The sequence below is a fragment of the Ovis canadensis genome, chromosome 13, assembly GCF_042477335.2.
Source record: "Ovis canadensis isolate MfBH-ARS-UI-01 breed Bighorn chromosome 13, ARS-UI_OviCan_v2, whole genome shotgun sequence".
NCBI lineage: Eukaryota > Metazoa > Chordata > Mammalia > Artiodactyla > Bovidae > Ovis > Ovis canadensis.
This window is the reverse complement of record NC_091257.1, coordinates 21,968,984-21,991,022: the sequence shown is the minus strand read 5'-3', so window position 1 is coordinate 21,991,022 and position 22,039 is coordinate 21,968,984. Positions and strand designations below refer to the sequence as shown.

Sequence of the window (22,039 nt, the reverse complement as noted above, 5' to 3'; positions counted from 1 at the left end):
AAAAATTGCAAATAGAACTACCTTATGACCCAGCAATCCCACTTCTGGGCATACACACCGAGGAAACCAGAATTGAAAGAGACACATGTACCCCAATGTTCATCGCAGCACTGTTTATAATAGCCAGGACATGGAAACAACCTAGATGTCCATCAGCAGATGAATGGATAAGAAAGCTGTGGTACATATACACAATGGAGTATTACTCAGCCGTTAAAAAGAATTCATTTGAATCAGTTCTGATGAGATGGATGAAACTGGAACCGATTATACAGAGTGAAGTAAGCCAGAAAGAAAAACACCAATACAGTATACTAACACATATATATGGAATTTAGGAAGATGGCAATGACGACCCTGTATGCAAGACAGGGAAAGAGACACAGATGTGTATAACGGACTTTTGGACTCAGAGGGAGAGGGAGAGGGTGGGATGATTTGGGAGAATGACATTCTAACATGTATACTATCATGTGAATTGAATCGCCAGTCTATGTCTGACGCAGGATGCAGCATGCTTGGGGCTGGTGCATGGGGATGACCCAGAAAGATGTTCTGGGGAGGGAGGTGGGAGGGGGGTTCATGTTTGGGAATGCATGAAACAATTAAAGATTTTAAAATTTAAAAAATAAAAAACTAAAAATTAAAAAAAAAAAAAAACAAAAAAAAACAAATGGGCTATATGATGATCGTTTAGCTAGTTTGTTTCACTGTTTCTATTTCAAATTCAGTGCTCCCATTTCATTTATTGTCTCCAATTTCTCCATCTCTTTTTTTTTTTTTTTGATGTTCTTTCTCAGGACTTCATCAAGTGTAGGAGAAAAGTTTTTGTATACATATATAAATATGGATAATATATATATATTTGAAAATGTGAATTTTTGCCTAACTAAAAAATTATGACAGTTTGATTCTACTTGTTTGACTTAGTCTGAATAGAATGCTAGATTTATAATTAAAAAATAGATACACAACAAGCAACAAAGGTTTACTGTATAGCACAGGGAACTACAGTTAATATCTTGTAATAATCTATGATGGAAAATAATTTCAAAAATGATATATATGTATTTGTATAACCAAATCACCTTGCTGTGCATCTGAAACATTGTAAGTCAATTATACTTCAATTTTATATATATATATATAATATATATATATAATATATATATTCTTTCTTTTGGAGACTTTAAAAACACAATAGATTCTTCTTAATTGAATGGATAGTTCTCATGACTTCTGAGCCTCAACATCAATGCCTTTTAGAACATGGCTGGGAAACAATGAATGAAGGGGCTGCACAAATAATAGAACTTTCTTCTGGTTTGTATACTGGAAAATAAAAGAGAAAAATAAAATTACAGTGTTTCAATTCAAGGTGGAGACTGGGTATTTTCATTTACTTACTTTCCTTCTCTAAATTCTACTGAGAAAGAAGATGAAATAGAAGAATAAATTCCCAACAGAATTGGAAAGCTGAGAGGGAGCGTCTACAGAAGAAGGAATGATTTCAGGCAGATATGAAACAGATGGTACCCAATTGAACGTGAAACATTACAGAGTTGAGAAAGTGAGAGAAAGATTGCCAGAAGCAGCGAGTTTCTTCAGAGGAATTCCCATAGCAACGTAAAGAATAGAGCCTGTGTCAGTTTCACTAGCAAGTATTAGAAATGAAAACCTATGTCCTGGATTGTACAAAAAAGTTAACATGATCTTATTTACAGTAACTATCCAAACCATTGGAAACAACCCAAATGACCATCAATGGGGAAATGGATAAATTAATTGTGGGATAGTTATACAATGGAATACCCCTTAACAATAAAGAAGAGAAACTTACTGGTGTACACAGCAACAAAAATGAATATCAAAAATAATATGTTAAGCAAAACAAACCCAGACACATACACACACACACACACACACGCACACCATACAATTCCATCTACGTGAAGATTTAAAAGAGGCAAACTAGTTCATGGTGATAAGAGTAAGACACTGGTTGCTTATGGGGGTGGGGGGTAAATTGCCTACAAAGGTGCACTAGGAGACTTTTGGGGGCGATGGAGATGTTCTGTATCTAATTTTGATAGCAGTTATATAGGTATATATAATTGTCAAAAATGGAACTGAATCTTTAAGATGCATTCATTTTATTGTATGTAAATTATTCATCATTAAAAATGTTTTAAATATGTAGAGAGAGAAAAAAGCGAAGGAGGAGAGGAGGGGAGGAGGGAAGGAAGAGAAAAGAAGGGAAGAAAAGAGAAGAAGCTACAGAAGTTGGGTGAAAAGGGTAAGGACAGGAAACGGATAAACAGAGAAAGGACTAGCGCTAGGGCTGCCAAAGCTGGAAGATTAGGCCAAGATGTAAAATGCATTAGAAAAATGCAAAGAGAAAAACATTAGCGAAGTGGAAGACCGTTCGATTTTGAAATCCTAACATTAATGTCAAAGTCTACCAGGAGTTCCAGAAGGTGAATACAAGGACATTGGAAATAAGCAAAGAAATTACTAAAGCAACTTTCTCAGGCTGAAGAGAAACTTGAGGATTCAGATTGAAAGCACCCACCACATGCTGAAGAGGACTAACAACAAAGGCCCTAATTTTGAGCACAAGCTAATTAAATTTCTGAGCATTATTAACAAAAAGAAAAACCCTAAAAGCTTCCACTTAAAAAATCACCTTCAAAGAAAAAGCATCAGACTTTTCACTGAAACATGAGATGCTACAAAAAAAACTTGCATTACATCTTCAAAATTCTGAGGGGAAACAAGATAGAAAAAAACTAACAGCCAAATTAGCATTTAAGTGTGAGAAGCACATAAAGATGTACTTAAAATTTTAGAATCTGAGAGTTTATCTTTTTTATTGTTTCTTTTGGCCACACCACACAGCTTTCAGGATCTTAGTCCCCTAACCAGGGGTTATACCCGGGGCCCAGGCAGTGAGATTGCTAAGTCCTAGCCACTAAACCTCCAGGGAGCGCCTAAGAGTTTATCTTTTGATAAAACCTTTCCGAGAGAACTTTTTGAGAATGTATTCCAGCAAAATAAAAGATGAATATATGAAATTCCAGAAGCAGCAGCAGGAGACAAATTTAAAAAAAAATCTTTAAGTCTAAATAATGATTGGGAGAATTATACTACTGCTAAGAAATTATTCCTAAGACAGCAAAAATGAAAAGTAATGAAAGAAAGAAGGAAGATATTAGAAATGGAAAGAAAAATGAATAACCTAGCACTAAATATTCAGATAATATGATTAAAATTTGAGAGAGATAAGAGAAAGAAATGGCATGTTAGAATCTTGTTTTGGGAAAGTTTAGTGAAAGTCACTCAGTCATGTCCGACTCTTTGTGACCCCCCAGACTGTAGCCCAACAGGCTCCTCTCTCCACGCAATTCTCCAGGCAAGAATACTGGAGTGGGTTGCCATTCCCTTCTCCAGGAATCTTTCCAATCCAGGGATTGAACCTAAGTCTCCTGCATTGGAGGCAGATTCTTTACTGTCTGAGCCACTAGGGAAAGTTTAGGTTATATTATAAATACTCATTGAGTCTCAACATTGATAGAAAAGTATGATTTCAAATCTATTTGCTAAATGTTAAGAATTGGAGAGATAAACCCTTTCCAAACTTGAGGAATAATAAACTAAGTAAATAATATTTAAATACTTGCTGCTACTGCTGCTAAGTCGCTTCTGTCATGTCCGACTCTGTGTGACCCCATAGACGGCAGCCCACCAGGCTACCCTGTCCCTGGGACTCCCCAGGCAAGAACACTGGAGTGGGTTGCCATTTCCTTCTCCAACGCATGAAAATGGAAAGTGAAAATTGAAAGCGAAGTCGCTCAATCGTGCCTGACTCTAGCGACCCCATGGACTGTAGCCCACCAAGCTCCTCCGTCCATGGGACTTTCCAGGCAAAAGTACTGGAGTGGGGTGCCATTAAATGTTTAAGTGCCAAGCTCTAACAGAGCACTTACATGCATTCAGTGTTATAATTCTTACAACACAAGGAAATAGTTTTTGTATACCTATTTAACAGATGAGGACATTTAGACCTAGGCTAACTCTCTTGCCAAAGTTCACATAGATAAATTGGAAGGTGGGAGGCAAAATGAAGAAAATTTGAAAACACTTAATAAAACTGAAAACATATCTTCAGATCTATTAGTAATCACAATAAATACAGGTGGGTTACATTCATTGATCTATTACATGACAAAAAAAACTGGCTATTGGTTATTAATAAGAGATATTTAAACAAAAAGGAGAGAGAAAGCCTGAAAATAAAGGTTGGAAAAAGATACCCAATGAATGGCAAGAGGAAAAAAAATAAGCAAGAGATGCAAAATTACTATCAAAACATGTTGAAAAGTCAATAAAAAGATGTATGAGGAATTTCACCTTGACAAAAATATAACCACCAGGGAATTCCCTGGTGGTCCAGTGGTTAAGACTCTTGCTTTCACTGAGGAGGCCATGAGTTCAATCCCTGGTCTGGAAGGAGAACTAAGATCCTGAAAGCCACTAAACTGCTCCCCCTCACCCCCCCAAAAACCCACCAAAAAAGATGTTTTATCTCCTAACACCATGGATTCTAAACAAATAAAGCAAAACTTCATGGATAATAAGGAGAACAGAAAAATGCACAGTGGTAGGGCCAGAATGTAATTAAATTATTTGAGGAATAAGCAGATTAAGTAAACAATAAGTAAATCAAGATGAAGTGTTTTCACAATATAATTAACCACCGTGACTTGATAGGTCTTATAAAGATATTTAGGGGCTTCCCTTGTAGCTCAGTCAGTAAAGAATCTGCCTGCAGTGCAGGAGACCCAGGTTCAATCCCTAGGTTGGGAAGATCCCCTGGAGAAGGGAATGGCAACCCATTCCAGTATCCTTGCCTGGAAAATCTCATGGACAGAGGAGCCTGGTAGACTGCAGTCCATGGGGTCGCAAAGAGTCGGGCACGACTGAGCGACTAACCCTAACTAACACCATCACAAAGAGCATGTAGTCGTACTTTGGCCCCCTCAGGCGAAGAGTTGACTCTTTGGAAAAGACTCTGATGCTGGGAGGGATTGGGGGCAGGAGGAGAAGGGGACGACAGAGGATGAGATGGCTGGATGGCATCACGGACTCGATGGACATGAGTCTGAGTGAACTCTGGGAGTTGGTGATGGACAGGGAGGCCTGGCGTGCTGCGATTCATGGGGTCGCAAAGAGTCGGACACGACTGAGCGACTGAACTGAACTGAACTGATGCATGTATTATATAAAACTTTATACTGATAGAGTAAAAATCCAATAAAACATATGATATTTGAGAAAGTATAAATGATCAAAAATGACTAGAGAAAAGTTATAGTATCTGATTAGGCTGTTGACCAAGGAATACCATGGAACATTAATCAGTGATCTCAGTCAAAGAGGTGCCAAACCCAAGAGGGCTAACAATGAGTGAATTCTAACAATCTTATAAGAAATAGATAATTCTTATTACTTAAGTGCTAAAGTGAACAAAAAAGGGTTTCTAATGCACACCATGAAACCACAATGATATTACTCCAGAAATGGATATTGCTAGCTCTCATGCATACACCGAGAAAACTGTAAGCGCATATTGCTAAGTATAGCTTTCCTAGATTCTAAAACTAATGAATTGGAGAACATAACAGAAAATAAAATGAAAAATTTACAATAGCAGCCAAACCTTGAAAACAGCTTGTCAAAAGAAATGTGAAAAGAAAGATGAAGAAAGCTGTAAAGCTTCACTCAAGAAATAGAGAAGCTTAAACCATGTCCTGAAAGAGAGGATAATATTATAAAATTTTCAATTCTTTTCAGTTTATCCTCCCCCAAATATATATAGCAATTCTCATTAAAAGCTCAGTGAGTTTTTAAACAAAATAACTCTTAAATCTGTTTGAAAATAGATATTTTATAAGAATTTCTAAGGAAAAATTTTAATCAAAGTATATATTCCCTATTAAAACATACTATGAGACTACATGAAATAAAAGGATACAGGATGCTTGGGGCTGGTGCACCGGGATGATCCAGAGAGATGATATGGAGTGGGAGGTGGGAGGGGGGTTCAGGATTGGGAACTCATGTACACCCGTGGTGGATTCATGTCAATGTATGGCATAACCAATACAGTATTGTAAAGTAAAATAAAGTAAAAATAAAAATTAAAAAAAGTATAGTGTTATATAAAACATTAATAGAAAAATGAATGTCAAGAAACATTTGTTTTTTGTATATGTATATACAAGATATTTGTTTCTTGTATATGTATATATATATATATATATGTATGCATGTATATCCCAGTAATGTATATATGAAAAGTTTAGTATATGTTAAAAATGGTATTTTGTATTAACAAATATAGAATGAAATATTTAAAAAATATGATAGGACAAGTGGCTATTTAACAAACATCAAAGTTTTACCTTTATCTTAAACCCACAAATAACTTCAAAGTAAGTTGTAGTTCTAAACAAGAACAACAAAAACACTAAAAAACACTAGAATAAAATACATTTCAATATTCTGACAATCCTTATTTGAGGAACTCTCTCTTGAGTAAGGCTTGAAAATCCAAAGTTATGTGAGAAATGATCCAGAGTAGATTACACTTAGAATAGAAAGTTTCTGCATGACCAAAGGCAGCATAAACAATGTTAAAAGATGAATACAAGAGTGGTTCAGCATTTGCAGTCTCTGACCTAAAAGGTCAATATGGTCAGCATTTTGCAAAGATAGCCACAGTGACTCCTCCCATCCCTGAACATTGCTGGTCCTCCCATCAAGAGGAGTCAATTTCCGGTCCCTTAGAATCTAAGCTGATTCAGTGATTTGTTTAATCAGTAAAATGAGGCTGAAGTTGAATTGGGCTTCCCTGATAGCTCAGTTGGTAAAGAATCCACCTGCAATGCAGAAGACCCTGGTTCAATTCCTGGGTTGGGAAGATCCCCTGGAGAAGGGAGAAGCTACCCACTCCAGTATTCTTGGCCTTCCCTTGTGGCTTAGCTGGTAAAGAATCCACCTGCAATGTGGGAGACCTGTGTTTGATCCCTGGGCTGGGAAGATCCCATGGAGAAGGGAAAGGCTACCCACTCCAGTATTCTGGCCTGGAGAATTCCACGGACTGTATAGTCTATGGGGTCGAAAGAGTCGGATATGACTGATGACTTTCACTTTCCTATAAAGTTCATCAAGAGGCCTTGCAGTTTCTGCTTTTTCTCTCTGGCTGCTCTGAGTCCACCATGCAAAGATATGCAGGATAACTTCCTTGAGGATGAGGAAAGAGCATAGGTGACAGCAAACACCAACTATCAAACGTATGATTGAGGTCCTCTAGACTACCTAGCCCATGTCAAGCCAACAGAAGGCGATAGCCAGCTGAGTAAGCCTAGGCAAGAGCCGCAGAAGAGCCACCCACAGAGCCCAGGGCAAACTGCTGACATGAACTCACGAGCAAACAAAATGTGGCTGTTTTAAGCCACTGTGTTTTGGGATGATTTATTATGTAGTAATAGTTAAGTTGGAGAAGGCAATGGCACCCCACTCCAGTACTCTTGACTGGAAAATCCCATGGATGGAGGAGCCCGGTGGGCTGCAGTCCATGGGGTCGCTAAGAGTTGGACACGACTGAGCGATTTCACTTTCACTTTTCACTTTCACGCATTGGAGAAGGAAATGGCAACCCACTCCAGTGTTCTTGTCTGGAGAATCCCAGGGACGGTGGAGCCAGTTAGCCATAATTTAAAAAGAATTCCTGAGATAAGAGAACACAGTCTACCTGGAAAATGGGCAAGGCAAGTCACAAAATAAGAAACACAAAGGTTGTTGACTTGAATCAGAGCTGGAGGAGTCTTGTCATGGACTGGAAGAAAAACTCCAGCCTGCCTGGGTCTGAATCCTGGCCCTGCCCATCATGGTTGTATGACCTTGCATAAGTTATTCAAATCTCTGTGGGTCCCAATTTCCTCATCTGTGAAATGAGGATATATATACTATCTATCTCATAGGGTCACTGTAAAGAAACTCAGTAGCATTCAGTTCAGTTCAGTCGCTCAGTCGTGTCCGACTCTTTGCGACCCCATGAATCACAGAACGCCAGGCCTCCCTGTCCATCACCAACTCCCGGAGTTCACTCAGATTCATGTCCATTGAGTCAGTGATGCCATCCAGCCATCTCATCCTCTGTCGTCCCCTTCTCCTCCTGCCCCCAATCCCTCCCAGCATCAAAGTCTTTTCCAATGAGTCAACTCTTCGCATGATGTGGCCAAAGTACTGGAGTTTCAGCTTTAGCATCATTCCTTCCAAAGAACACCCAGGGCTGATCTCCTTTAGGATGGACTGGTTGGATCTCCTTGCAGTCCAAGGGACTCTCAAGAGTCTTCTCCAACACCACAGTTCAAAAGCATCAATTCTTTGGCGTTCAGCCTTCTTCACAGCCCAACTCTCACATCCATACATGACTACTGGAAAAACCATAGCCTTGACTAGACAGACCTTATTTGGCAAAGAAATGTCTCTGCTTTTGAATATGCTATCTAGGTTGATCATAACTTTTCTTCTAAGGAGTAAGCGTCTTTTAATTTCATGGCTGCAGTCACCATCTGCAGTGATTTTGGAGCCCCCAAAAATAAAGTCTGACACTGTTTCCACTGTTTCCCCATCTATTTCCCATGAAGTGATGGGACAGGATTAAGTACAAATAAATGTTGCTTTTGCTTTTACTGCTATTTATAGCTCAGATCAACTCTTGACTGAAGCAGTGAGTACAAGATACTAAATTGTTTTATTGAAGACAAGTAGATGGATGATGGGGGTTAGAAGTTAGAGAACAAAAACATTTAGTTACATTTCAGAGTTTGGCTTGCTTTAATATTATTGCAAAAATGATTAGTTTGATGATTTCGAACACTTTCTTAAATCACATTGTTTGAATGAATTCTAGCTTTACTATGTAAAATCTATAAAAATTCATGATTCTGAACCTGAGCTTTAGTAGAGAAGCACTCATTTGAATTTCCCTTCTGGTTCAGATGGTAAAGAATCTGCCTGCAATGAGGGAGACCTGGGTTTGATCCTTGGGTCAGGAAGATCTTCTGGAGAAGGGAATGGTTACCCACTCCAGTATTCTTGCCTGGAGAATTCCATGGACAGAGAAGCCTGGTGGGCTCTAGTCAATACAGTTGCAAAGAGTCAGACATGACTGAGTGACTGCTGCTGCTGCTAAGTCGCTTCAGTCATGTCCGACTCTGTGTGACCCCATAGATGGCGGCCCACCAGGCTACTCTGTCCCTGGGATTCTCCCAACAATAATACTAGAGAGGGTTGCCATTTCCTTCTCCAATGCATGCATGCATGCATGCTAAGTCACTTCAGTTGTGTCCGACTCTGTGCGACCCTATGGACAGCCGCCCTCCAGACTCCTCTGTCCACCGGATTCTCTAGGCAAGAATACTGGAGTGGACTGAGTGACTAACATACGTTAAAGGGATATAGTTATTATTATCATTGCCTGTGGTTCTTTTGTGGGATATTTTGTCTTCTAGGCTGCTTTTGATTACGTATAGTTGTTTTATTACTATTTATCAATTAAAGACATATGAAAGAGCTAATCTGAGTATCTGATCAACATGAGACAAGAAGAGATAAGATTTCATTCAAAAGTGAAAAAACTGATTTTTCTGTGCATTTTTATATAGCTGTTACAGACAACTGTAAAATTTCTTATATTTTAAAATACTGAAAACAGTATAAAGACTAACATTCTTATTTATTATTATTATGAGCCACATAACCAATAGAAACAGCATTATGTTACTGCCTCATAACAGCATACCTAACAGTACACAGAGAGTCACAAAGTCAAAAATATATCTCCTAGTATGTTGAAACTCTGGAGGAGGGCATGGCAACCCACTCCAGTATTTTTGCCTGGAGAATCCCATGGACAGAAGAGCCTGGCGGGCTACAGTCCACGGGGTTGCAAAGAGTTGGACATGACTGAAGTGACTTAGCACAGCATGCTGCTACTGCTGCTGCTAAGTCGCTTCAGTCATGTCCAACTCTGTGCACAGCATAGCATGTTGAAAATACCAAAAAACAAAACAAAACAAAACCCATGGTTAGTCATGTTTATGTGTGTGTATGTATGAATATATACATAATGAAGATAAATATGTTCATATTTGACACAGTAAGACTGTCAAGATGTGTTTGATAATGTAAATTGTTACCCTTTTGTAGCCAGCATAACTTTATCAAGAACTTGGAACACAAATATTCTTCAAAGGTTTTTATACTCATAAGATAACAACAAATTAAGCAGCTTCTGGCTCTGCAACCTCAGGTCAAGTTACCTAACCTTAGTTTTTTCATTTGAAATAGGGATAACAATATTGCTTAACTCATGAGATTTTTGTGAGGATTTAAAAAGAAAACATGTGAGAAGTGCTAAGAATAGCGCATGACACATAAAAGACATTTGACAGATCTTAGCTACTACTGTTGGAGAAGGCAATGGCACCCCACTCCAGTACTCTTGCCTGGAAAATCCCATGGATGGAGGAGCCTGGCGGGCTGCAGTCCATGGGGTCGCGAAGAGTCGGACACGACTGAGCGACTTCCCTTTCACTTTTCACTTTCATGCACTGGAGAAGGAAATGGCAACCCACTCCCAGTGTTCTTGCCTGGAGAATCCCGGGGACGGGGGAGCCTGATGGGCTGCCGTCTATGGGGTCGCACAGAGTCAGACACGACTGAAGCGACTTAGCAGCAGCGGCAGCAGCAGCTACTATTGTTATTCTGACTTCTGTTCTATTCGATGCCCTTGATGTCAGATCTTAAACAAAGGTGCATCTCTTGCAAATGTTCCCAAATATTAAACTGGTGAGAACAAATACTACACTTGACCTTCAACAAATACATGGACACCAAGGGGGAAAAGGGGGGAGGGATGAATTGGGAGATCGAGATGGACATATATCCACTACTCTGTATAAAATAAATAACTAACGAGAGCTTGCTGTGCAGCACGGAACTCTACTCAGTGTGCTATGATGAACTAAATAGGAGGGAAATCCAAAAAGGAGGGGATATATGTGTACATATAGCTGAGTCACTTCACTGTAGAGCAGAAACTAACACAATGCTGAAAACAACTAAAATACCCCAGTTTAAAAAATAATAAATATTCCCCGATATACTACAGTTTGAGTAAATAGAGCTACCATTGTGTCTTTCTGACTCCAACCTCATATTTTAGAATATCTTAAGCAGTGATAAAAATAATGTAACATAAAGACTGATAAACTTTTGGATTGCAAAGGATGGTTTTTAGCAGCTTAAGCTATTCCACAGCCAACACATTTAAGTTCAAATGCAGTTTAAGATGGGTTAAACATCACCAGTAAACATACAGAATATGGTGCCCACAGTTTTGTTTCCAAATATACCTGCTACCAGTGAATTCACATCCCGAACCCTGAAAACCACAGACTAATAAGTGTATTTTGCAGACCTCCTCACTTGGCAGAATACACTCTCTTCAGTTGAATGGTAAAACTGTTGAGAGTCAGAGGACCAAAGGAATAACTTTAATCAGGAAGAATATAAAACTTTCATAATAACAAATTACAAAAGAGAGTAAAATTATAAACTAGACTGTTAAATTCATCAATCTGCCTGAATAAGTTAATTGAGTGGACAGAATAACCAAACACGATTACAAGATAAGCTGAAAGCTGATGGATTACCAGCTACTTGGGACTCAAGCTACTCCTAGGAGCCTTGTTCTTTCTAAATCTCCCATTTCTTCTGCTCTGCTGGGATAGTTCTTCAGCCCCGGGCTCTTTCGAGAATTTAATCCACTTCCCCTTTGCAGTGGCCACTTCCACCAGCTGCTTCTCTCATCGCCTTAACATTCAAAGGGAAAAGGCCAAGCCTAGGTTATTCTAATGATAGCACACACCTCATAAAAAAATCTGCCAAATTTACTTTTCCATAGAACATCATTTTTACAGCTTTTCATGAGTCCATGAGGAAAGAAAGCATCATGTATAGAATGTGACTTCCAGAATTCTTGAAGATATTAGGCACTGTTCCCAGTATTACAGTGGGTGGGTGTACCACCATCTATAGAATGGGGGTGTCGTCAATTTCCCCAAAGAGATTGGGTCAGGCTTTCACAGGAGAAGAGGAGAGGACCTCACAAAATTAGGACATTTTCAGAAATGTTCCCAGGTTAAAAGATGTTCAAAGGTTAAAAGGCTCTGGGGTGCATTCTTTTTCATTCCCGGTTTTACATTCCTGTGTAAAGATCACCTTGCTTTAGTCTACAACACCCTGCCAGAGACAGAACACGGTGCAACAAACCAAGAGTTTGGGATGTGTAAACTTTGCAAGTTTCTTAACCTCTGCACCTCGGTTTTCACATCTATGCAGGGGTGGGGGTGGGGATATTAACAATATACATCATGAACTACATCATTAAATTAGTTAAGTTCTGCAAAGAACTTAAAATTAGCACATGGAAAGCACTCTGGAAGTATTTAAGGGAATTCTTCTCTCTACACTAGGGTTTTTAGGCGACACACTGCATAAAGATGTGAGGGAGGAATTAACAGGGCAATGATCTTAAAACCCTTTGGCAACAATGAATGATGCTTATCTAGACATTGCCAGAGTACAGAGTTTTCAGAGGGGCTGCTTGGAGGAGGAGATTTTAGAAGTGAATTCCTGCTGCCTCCTGGGAAAATCCCTGCTGACTTCTTTACCCATGCCCCACGTTGACAGTTGTCAACACCTCTGACAGACCCAAGGAAAGGTGTTTTTCAAGGGAACGGCAGAAAATCCCTACCTGGGCAACCCTTTATTTGGAAACCGGAGAATCCATTCTGCGTCTGACGCCGGCTATCCCTTCTCTAGTTGTGACCCCCCCCCCCCCCCCGCACACACACACTGCGCTGGAGCTGCACAGACCGTCAGAATTCCATTCCTAAGGCGACCTTCAATAGGGGCGGAAAGCTGGAAGAAGTCTTTCGCTGTCAACTTTTAAAGCCCCAGGTAACGCCATCTTAAAGTACAACAGGTGGCTTGACTCTGCGCCCTCCGCAGGCTAGGAAGGTGCAAGGTTGGCTCGGGGACCACGTGGGCGACCAGGGATACTTTCTTCAGGGAAATTATTTCCTGACCTTTGGCACTGTTTTCTGAGTTGGCAGATTCAACCGGGTTGGTTCTTCCTCCCAGACCTCGTTTGGGGGTTGTCCTAAGTTGAGGTCTCCTCCCGCTCCTCCCCGCCTCTCAGAACAACATCACTTCGCTTCTGAAGGGCAACCGAAGTCTGAGAGCATCCCAAAGCCAACACATGCGTGCTCCACACTCCTCCGCTAGTCTCACGCTCAGGTACCTGGTGACAGACTCGGAGGAGCGTGCCCCCGGACCTCCGAGGCGGTTCAGCCTCCAAGCACTTAGCCCGCTCCGTCCAGGCTGGAGACGGGTGGCCCCGGCCAAACTACTGCCCAAACAGCTGTTCTTTGGTGGGGCGGGGACCCGCCTCCCCGCCTCTCTCAGGTGCGAGGTCAGCACCCAGCCCCCCGGGTCCCGGCCGCCACGCGCGCCCCTGCCCGGCGGCGCACTCACCTGCAGCGGGGCCCGGCTGGCGTTGGCCGCGGCCGCGTCCGGCCGGTCGGCAGCTCCGGAACCGCGCAGCACCGTGATGTGCAGCGTGAGCAGCAGCAACCCCAGCAGCAGCAGCAGCTCGGCCGCCAGGCGCACCATCCTCCGCAGGCGCGCGGCTTTAGGACCCGGCGCGGCGGGCGGCGGCGGCGGCGGCGGCGGCGGGGGAGGAGGAGTCGGAGCCCGGGAGTCCGGCAGCGCGGCTCCCGCCTCGGCCCCCGCCGGGGCCCCGCTCCCCGAGCCCGCAGCGCTGGCGCTGGCTGCCGCGGGGCGCGCCAGGCCCGGGGAGCAGGAGCCGCCACCGCCGTCCCCGCCGCCGCACCACGGCGGAGCCACGGCGGGGCCGGGGGCGTCCAAGCCGGCGGCGGAGCGAACCCCGGCGCTCCCCGGCGGGGACGGCGGGCCGCCCGGGGCCCGGGCCGGGCCGGGGCCCACCCTGCGGGCAGCGGGCAGCGGGGGCGGCGGCGGGGCGGGCGCAGCCGAGCCCCCGAGCGCACATGGGCGCCGCAGATGTGGCCGCGGCGCCGCAGCTGGAGCGGGAGCGGCCGCCAGAGGAGCGCGGGGAGCGGGAGGAGGAGGAGAAGGAGGAGGAGGAGGAGGAGGAGGAGGAGGAGGGCTTCAGCGGCGGCCCGCAGTTACCTCCACGCTTGGCTCCCCCGCCCTTGCCGCCCGTAGCCACTCACCCGGCGAGCCACCTCCCCTCCTCCCCGCGCTCCTCCCGGCCGCAGGCCGCGCCGCCCCGCCGCCGAGTCCTCGGGAAAGCCGGCTCCAGGCGGGGGCCCCGGGCGCGCGGGGGCTGTCACTGTTTGGAGGTGACCCGCGAGCCCCTCCGGAGTCCGCGTCCGCCTGCCGGGCTGCGCCGAGCGCGCGCCCCAGCTGCCGAGGTCGCTGCGGCCGGCGAGGGCAGAGCCCCGCGCGCGCCGAGGCTCGGGGCTGTGGGGTGGTGGGGGGTGCCTGGGCGAGGTTGGAAACTTTTATTGACAAGTGGAGTTGGGAGTTGTGGTGATGGAGAACCGAGAGGGCGCCGGCCCCGCCAGGTGTCTGCCGGCGACTGTGCGCCCCTCCCTGCAGCTGGCCTATGTACGAGGGGGAAGAGACGGGGTCGTTCCAGAAAGGTCTTGACACTCGCTCCCAGACGGTGGGTCGCCCGCTCACCGAGCACCGCTGCTCAGGCGCCGGCGGCGGTGAGTAGAGCTTGGGAAGGGAGGCGAGTCCGATTCGCCGGGCGTCCGTCTGGTCCAGCGCGCAGGTGTCTCGGCAAGAAGCGGCAGGGGTGCGGTGCCCGTGGCTCGGGCGCGCAGGACGGAGGTGGGGCAGTGGGGGCCAGTCTCAGCTCAGGCCGGCGCGGGCCGGGGGGCTCATCCCGGAGGCGCCGCGCCCGGAGGGGCCCTGGGGGCTGCCGTCGCCCAGTTGCCGCTCCCGGGCCAGCGTCTCATGACCGCGCTGAAACCTCGGGCTCCCGCGCGCCGCTCATGCCTCGCAGGGGACAGCCGGCCGGTGGAAGGGCTCGAGGGTCGAGCAGAGGGCGCGCGGTCCTCGCCTCGGATGCACGAGAGAGCCGGGTCCGGGGCTGGGCTCAGCTCACCGCAGCAGCGCCGCGCATCCCGCCTTCTGCAAGAGGCTCGGAGTGGCGGGCGCCGGGGCTGGCCGGGGCCTTTTATACTCCGCCTCCGCCGCCTCCCTTCGGGTCCCTCCTTGCCTCCTCCCCTGTGCCCGCCCCGTCCTTTCCTCCCTGCGAGCGGAACCTTCAGCCTAGGCGTTCCCAAATTTCCCCAATTTCCAAGCGCACCTCGCATCCTGGGTTCCAGCGTCCCGACGGTGGTGCCTCTCCGTTCTCCCTCGGGGACCGAAATTAACCAAACAAACCTTTCTCTCCGACACGCCCCCTTCCCCCGCTCCCATCCTTACAAACTCAAGTAAGATTCTTAAATCAACTCCCTTCCGAGAGTTCCCGTCTTTATACAAGGCACCTCAGCCAAGTCTTCGCCAAATCCAGACCGAAAACACTTTTATCATTACGAAAGTTCACGGGGGTGGGGGTGGGGGCAGTGTTCGCCCGGGTATTTTGCAGTATTTAAATAGCGGTGGTTAAAGTATAGTATGTGGTTGTTAAGTCGATAAGTCGCGTCCGATTCTTTTGGAACTCCGTGGACTGTAGTCTGCCAGGCTCCTCTGTGCCTGAGACTGCCCAGGCTAAGAATATTGAAGTGGGTTGCCATTTCCTTCTCCAGAGGATCTTCCCCACCCAGGGAGGGAATCCGTGTGTCTCCCGCATTGGCAGGCTGATCCTTTACCGCTGAGCCGCCAGGGAAGCCCAAAGTTTGGTGCACCGGTTGGTTTTGTGTCAGGGGCAAGAAGAGATAGTTACTGCTCTGGAGATGCTTTGTGAGCATCTCTAAAATCCTAACCAACCCTAGCATCTTACTAACACATTGACAGATTCTTAAAACGCTCCATTTCTCTCCTTTTCAGTCATTTTGTGTGTGGTTGGGAGGGAGGGCTTTGGGAAGGGAGCAATGTTTGGAGGGAGAGAGCGCTTTAAACTTTTAGGCAGCAGGTCCTGTTAGGCATCTTATTGCAATCCGCAGGCTCTAAAATGCCAATAATTGCCAACTGGAGCGCTGAGGAAGAATTTGAAACAATAGATGGTCCCGGGTTCAGATGGGAGATCAAAGAGGAGATCCCAGGGGCTCTGAGATCCCACAGGGATCCTCCTGTGTGTTTCCAAGTTAGAATCACTTAGAAAGATGTGAGGGAGTCCAGGCTAATCAGCACATTGATGGAATGTGTAAATTAAGAAGGCAAACTGGAATCCTGTGTCCAGAGAGTTTAGGGTGGCTCTAACCCCCAGTTGTACCAGATTGTGATGTGGGCACACAGGGACCAATGACTTTCCCATTGCCTGAGGCAGGCTGGTCTAAATTAGAATCCAGGCACTTCTGCTGTATCCCATGTTTCCATCATACACAATCTCCACATGTAAGCCTCAACTGCCTCTCCTCTCATCTAAAATGAACATTTTTTTTGGATCCTAGGAAAAATAACTTTTACAAAAATGTCAGAAAGAAATCCTTGCAGCGAGTGTAAATTCTTGTAAATGTGTAAAAGGAGAGTTGGAGATCAAAGTCTTTGTAAAATGTTGTAAAAATTGTAAATTGAATTTTGGGGACTAAAGTCTGTATAAAATGTCGAACAAATGTATGAATGAATCCTATTAAAATTCTTGCATGCTGTGAAATCCGAATTCCAGGTGAGTTTATGTTCTAGTAAGCACACATAACTAGTATTGATAAACCTCCATGCCTTGTGATGACTGTTCCCAAACAAGGCTACTGGCAGTGCTCTGCTTTTGAGGAGTTAGGGAAAACTGGGTTGCAAGTTTTGTGAAAAAGAATTATAAATTTAATAGCCCAAGCAAATTAAGTGTCGAGCACATTTAGGAAATCATACCAACAGTTAATGGAAACTTTAAAAATCCTACCTGCCTAAGAGTGTCCACAGCACTTTATTCATATCTTTTATTACTGATCTAACTGTGCATTAGTATAATGTATCTGTTTGTGTGTCTGCCTTTATACCATACTTGGATCACCTTTGTGGCAGAACATTCCAGAGCACATCTCCCTTGCACCAGTACCCAGGTTTTTTTGTTGTTGTTGTTGTTTTTTTTCCCTCTTCCTTTGTTCACAGCTAGAGACACTTCCCAGCAGCACTGGGTCTAGGTGGGATGGTGGAGGGCTCGGTCGCATTCTGATCTGGCCATTAAACATGAAGTGACCATCTCTCACACTCTCTTTGCTTTCTGTAGGCAAAGGACTTTGAGGTGGGAGGAGCCGACATCTCTAAGTTACTGCTCAACAGAGAGCTATGCTCAACTGCACCAGGAATACCTGCATGTAACCTTGTGCAGTAAGAAATACACATTGTTGTTCAAGACCACTGTGACTGGGGATGTTTGCTACGCAGCTAGTTCAGCCTGTGCTGACAAGTACAATCCTCAAGTCGGGGACAGGTGCCTCCTCTCATTATATTTCTAGAGCTAAGCACAGAGCCTTGCGTGGAGTATATGCTCAATCCATGTTTGTTTAATGGATACAGCATGTGATTTTTATACAGACCTTACTTAATGAATTAACTCTCTTTAGACTGTTCCTACTATAAGTAGCTGATCTGTAAATATTAATTCTTCTGTCTTGATCATACTATTCTTTCACAAATTTTATTATTAGTCTATTTCTTTTGCAGACAGGCTTGTTTGACTGGAATAGTTGGGTAAAATAAGAGAAATTAACAAGCCAGAACACCTATAGTTAATATAACTTAACAGAACCTTGTAGTCTATTATGATCAGGATTTTATTGTTTATATATATAGTTGTTGTTTTTTTTACTAAAACTGTTGGAAGATAGCAAAGGGTAGTTTTAATATAGTCTTTTAAAATATGTTTTTATTATTTAAAAATATATACAAAAGTAAAGAGGGTATAATAAATAACCCAACTTCAATAAAACTTGTGACCAAATCTGTACTCTAACTTTCTATTGTCAAATTATTTTGAGGCAAATCCATGACATCATATCATTTCACTCATACATAGTTCAGTATATATCTCAAAAAGATAAGGATTCAATTAAAAAAAGTTACACTTATGCATACTGTGTGTGAGGTGTAAATCAGATTTTTTGCAAAGTCAAAACCAGAGGCTTTTCTGGGTGTAAAAATTATTAGCATTTAGGGATTGTGGTGGAGGCTGCTAGATGTTCACCAAAACCTGTTTCCTCTTCTTCCTGGACACACAAGTTGACTACATTTCCCAATATCCTCTACAGCTAGATACAGCCGTGTGCCTGAGTTCTGGCTAGTAGAATTCGGTCTGGTGGCTGGATATTTCTGTGCAGGGTGATGAATGATCAGCCTGAATTCCTGGCACAGAGCCCTTACCCATTCCAACTCTGCCCAGAACACCTTAGCCAGGCTAGTGTGTGATTAGAAATAACCTTTTTTTAAAAACTGATGTATAGTTCATTTACAATATTGTGTGAGTTTTTGCTGTGCAGCAAAGTGATCCAGTTATACATACATATTCTTTTTTCATACTCTTTCCCACTATGATTTATTACAGGATATTGTAATAGTTCCCTGTGCTATACAGCAGGAACTTGTTAGTTATCTATTTAATATATATTGTTGTTGTTCAGTTGCTCAGATGTGTTTGACTTTTTGAGACCCCATGGACTGCAGCACACCAGGCTTCCCTGTCCTTCACCCTCTCCCAGAGACTGCTCAAACTCATGTCCATTGAGTCGGTGATGCCATCCAACCATCTCATCCTCTGTCATTCCCTTCTCCTCCTGCCCTGAGTCTTTCTCAGCATCAGGGTCTTTTCCAGTGAGTCAGCTCTTCACATCAGGTGGCCAGAGTATTGGAGCTTCAGCTTCAGCATCAGTCCTTCCAACGAATATTCAGGACTGATTTCCTCTAGGATTGACTTGTTTGATCTCCTTGCAGTCCAAGGGACTCTAAAGAGTCTTCTCCAGCACCACAGTTCAAAAGCATCAATTCTTTGGTGCACAGCTTTCTTTATGGTCCAACTCTCACATCCATACATGACTACTGGAAAAACCATAGCCTTGACTAGAAGGACCTTCTTAGGCAAAGTAATGTCTCTGCTTTTTAAAACACTGTCTAGATTTGTCATTGCTTTTCTTCCAAAGAGCAATTACATGGCTACAGTCACTGTCCGCAGTGATTTGGCAGCCCAATAAAATAAAGTCTGTCATTATTGTCATTGCCTCCCTGTTTATTTGCCATGAAGTGATGGGACTGGATGCCATGATCTTAGTTTTTTGAATGTTAGATTTTAAACCAGCTTTCCCACTCTCCTCTTTCACCATCAAGAGGCTCTTTAGTTCCTCTTCCATTTCTGCCATAAGGGTAGTGTCATCTGCATATCTGAGGTGATTGATATTTCTCCCGGCAATCTTGATTCCAGCTTGTGCTTCATCCAATACCACATTTTGCATGATGTACTCTGCACATAAGTTAAATAAACAGGGTGACCAGCCTTGACATATTCCTTTCCCAATCTGGAACCAGTCTGTTGTTCCATGTCCAGTTCTGACTGTTGCTTCTTGACCTGCATACAGGTTTCACAGGAGGCAGGTCAGGTGGTCTGGTATTCCCATCTCTTTCAGAATTTCCCACAGTTTCTTGTGATCCACACAGTCAAAGGCTTTGACATAGTCAATAAAGCAGAAGTAGATGTTTTTCTGGAACTCTTGCTTTTTTGATGAGCCAACAAATGTTGGCAATTTGATGGCTGGTTCCTCTGCCTTTTCTAAATCCAGCTTAAACTTCTGGAAGTTCACAGTTCACGTACTGTTGATGCTTAGTTTGGAGAATTTTGAGCATTACTTTGCTAGTGTGTGAAATGAGTGTAATTGTGTGGTAGCTTGAACTTTCTTTGGCATTGCCTTTCTTTGGGATTGGAATGGAAACTGACCTTTTCCAGTCCTGTGGCCACTGCTGAGTTTTCCAAACTTGCTGGCATATTAAGCGTGGCACTTTAACAGCATCATCATTAGGATTTGAAATAGCTCAGCTGGAATTCCATCACCTCCACTTGCTTTGTTCATAGTGATGCTTCCTAAGGTCCATTTAACTTCACACTCCAGGATGTCTGGCTGTAGGTGAGTGATCACACCATCGTGGTTATCTGGGTCATTAAGATCTTTTTTGTATAGTTCTTCTGTGTATTCTTGCCACCTTGTCTTAATATCTTCTGCTTCTATTAGGTGCCTACTGTTTCTTTCATTTATTGTGCCCATTTTTGCATGATATGTTCCCTTGTCTCTAATTTTCTCGAAGACACCTCACCTCCTCCTCCTAAGTCGCTTCAGTCGTGTCTGACTCTGTACGATCCCATAGACGGCAGCCCACCAGGCTCCCCTGTCCCTGGGATTCTCCAGGCAAGAACACTGGAGTGGGTTGCCATTTCCTTCTCCAGTGCATGAAAGTGAAAAGTGAAAGTGAAGTTGCTCAGTTGTGTCTGACTCTGTGTAACCCCACGGACTGCAGCCTACCAGGCTCCTCCATCCATGGGATTTTCCAGGCAAAGTACTGGAGTGGGTTTCCATTGCCTTCTCTGAAGAAATCTCTAGTCTTTACCATTCTGTTGTTTTCTTCTATTTTTTATGCTGTTCCCTTAAAAAGACTTTCTTATTTCTTCTTGCTATTCGCTGGAACTCTGCATTCAGATGGGTATATCTTTCCTTTTCTCCTTTGTCTTTCACTTCTCTTCTGAGTTATTTTGTATATTTTGTTTGTATTTGCTAATTCCAAACTCAATATTTATCCTGCCCCCACCCCCTTTACCTCTTTGATAATCTTAAGTGTGTTTTCTATGTCTGAGATTCTTTCTGTTTTATAAATAAGTTCATTCGGCATCATATTTTAGATTCTATGTATATCACATGGTTTTTGTCCTTCTCTTTCTGACTTGATTTCCTTAGTATGATAATTTCTAGGTCCATCCCTGTTAGTGCAAATGGCATTATTTCATTTTTTTTCATGGCTGAGTAGTATTCCACTGTATGTATTACCACAACTGTTTTTGAAGATTTTTTAAAATTTATTTTTTAGTTGGAGGAAGATTTCTTTCCGATGTTGTGTTAGTTTCCACCATACGACAACTGCACTGGTCCTAATTATGTATTTATCCTCTCCCTCCTAAGCCTCCCTCCTCTCCCCCATCCCCTTCCTCTGGGTGGCCACATAGCAGCAGACCGCACTCCTGTGCATACGGGACTCCCCCAGCTGCACCTTTTACGTATGAGCGTGTTTATAGGTCAGTGCTACTTTCCCAGTGCGTCCCACCTTCTCCTTCCCCCGCTGCGTCCACAGGCCCTTTCTTTTCATCTGCATCTCCATTCCTTCCCTGAAAGTAGGTGCATTGGTACCACTTCTCTAGATTCCATTTGTATGTGCTAATATACAATATTTGTTTTTCTCTTTCTGACTTCACTCTGTATAACTGACACTAGGTTTCATCCACCTTGCCACAACTGACTCAAATTTGTGTTTTTTTAATGACTGGGTAATAATCCTTTGTGTGTGTGTGTGTGTGTGTATATATACACCTTCTTTACACACTTGCTTGTTGATGGGCATTTAGCTTGATGGATGCCTTAACTGCTGTGAATCGTGCTGCTGTAAACACAGGAGTGTGTGTATCCTCTTGAATTAGAGTTTTTTGCCCAGTATATGCCTATTGGGACTGGGAATGGGACTACTGGCTCATATGGCAACTCTATTTTTCGCTTTTTAAGGAAAA

General features: G+C 43.7%; 1 protein-coding gene across 2 annotated transcripts in view; it reads right to left on the bottom strand.

Moving 5' to 3' along the window:
• Nucleotides 1-15,336, bottom strand: part of ISM1 (isthmin 1) — a 92,557-nt gene extending 77,221 nt beyond the window's left edge. Inside the window, exons 1-2 of one of the 2 annotated variants that reach the window (XM_069547119.1) lie at nucleotides 13,672-13,811; nucleotides 11,787-11,946 (exon numbers count right to left, since the gene is read on the bottom strand). Coding sequence is in view for 1 of the 2 variants with exons in the window: in XM_069547117.1 (XP_069403218.1) it covers nucleotides 13,672-13,809 (138 nt within the window). In the remaining variant the exon portion in view is untranslated. Of the gene's footprint in view, nucleotides 1-11,786; nucleotides 11,947-13,671 lie in introns of both variants that reach the window. The other variant, XM_069547117.1, reaches the window with a different exon arrangement.
• Between the last annotated feature and the right edge of the window lie 6,703 nt (nucleotides 15,337-22,039).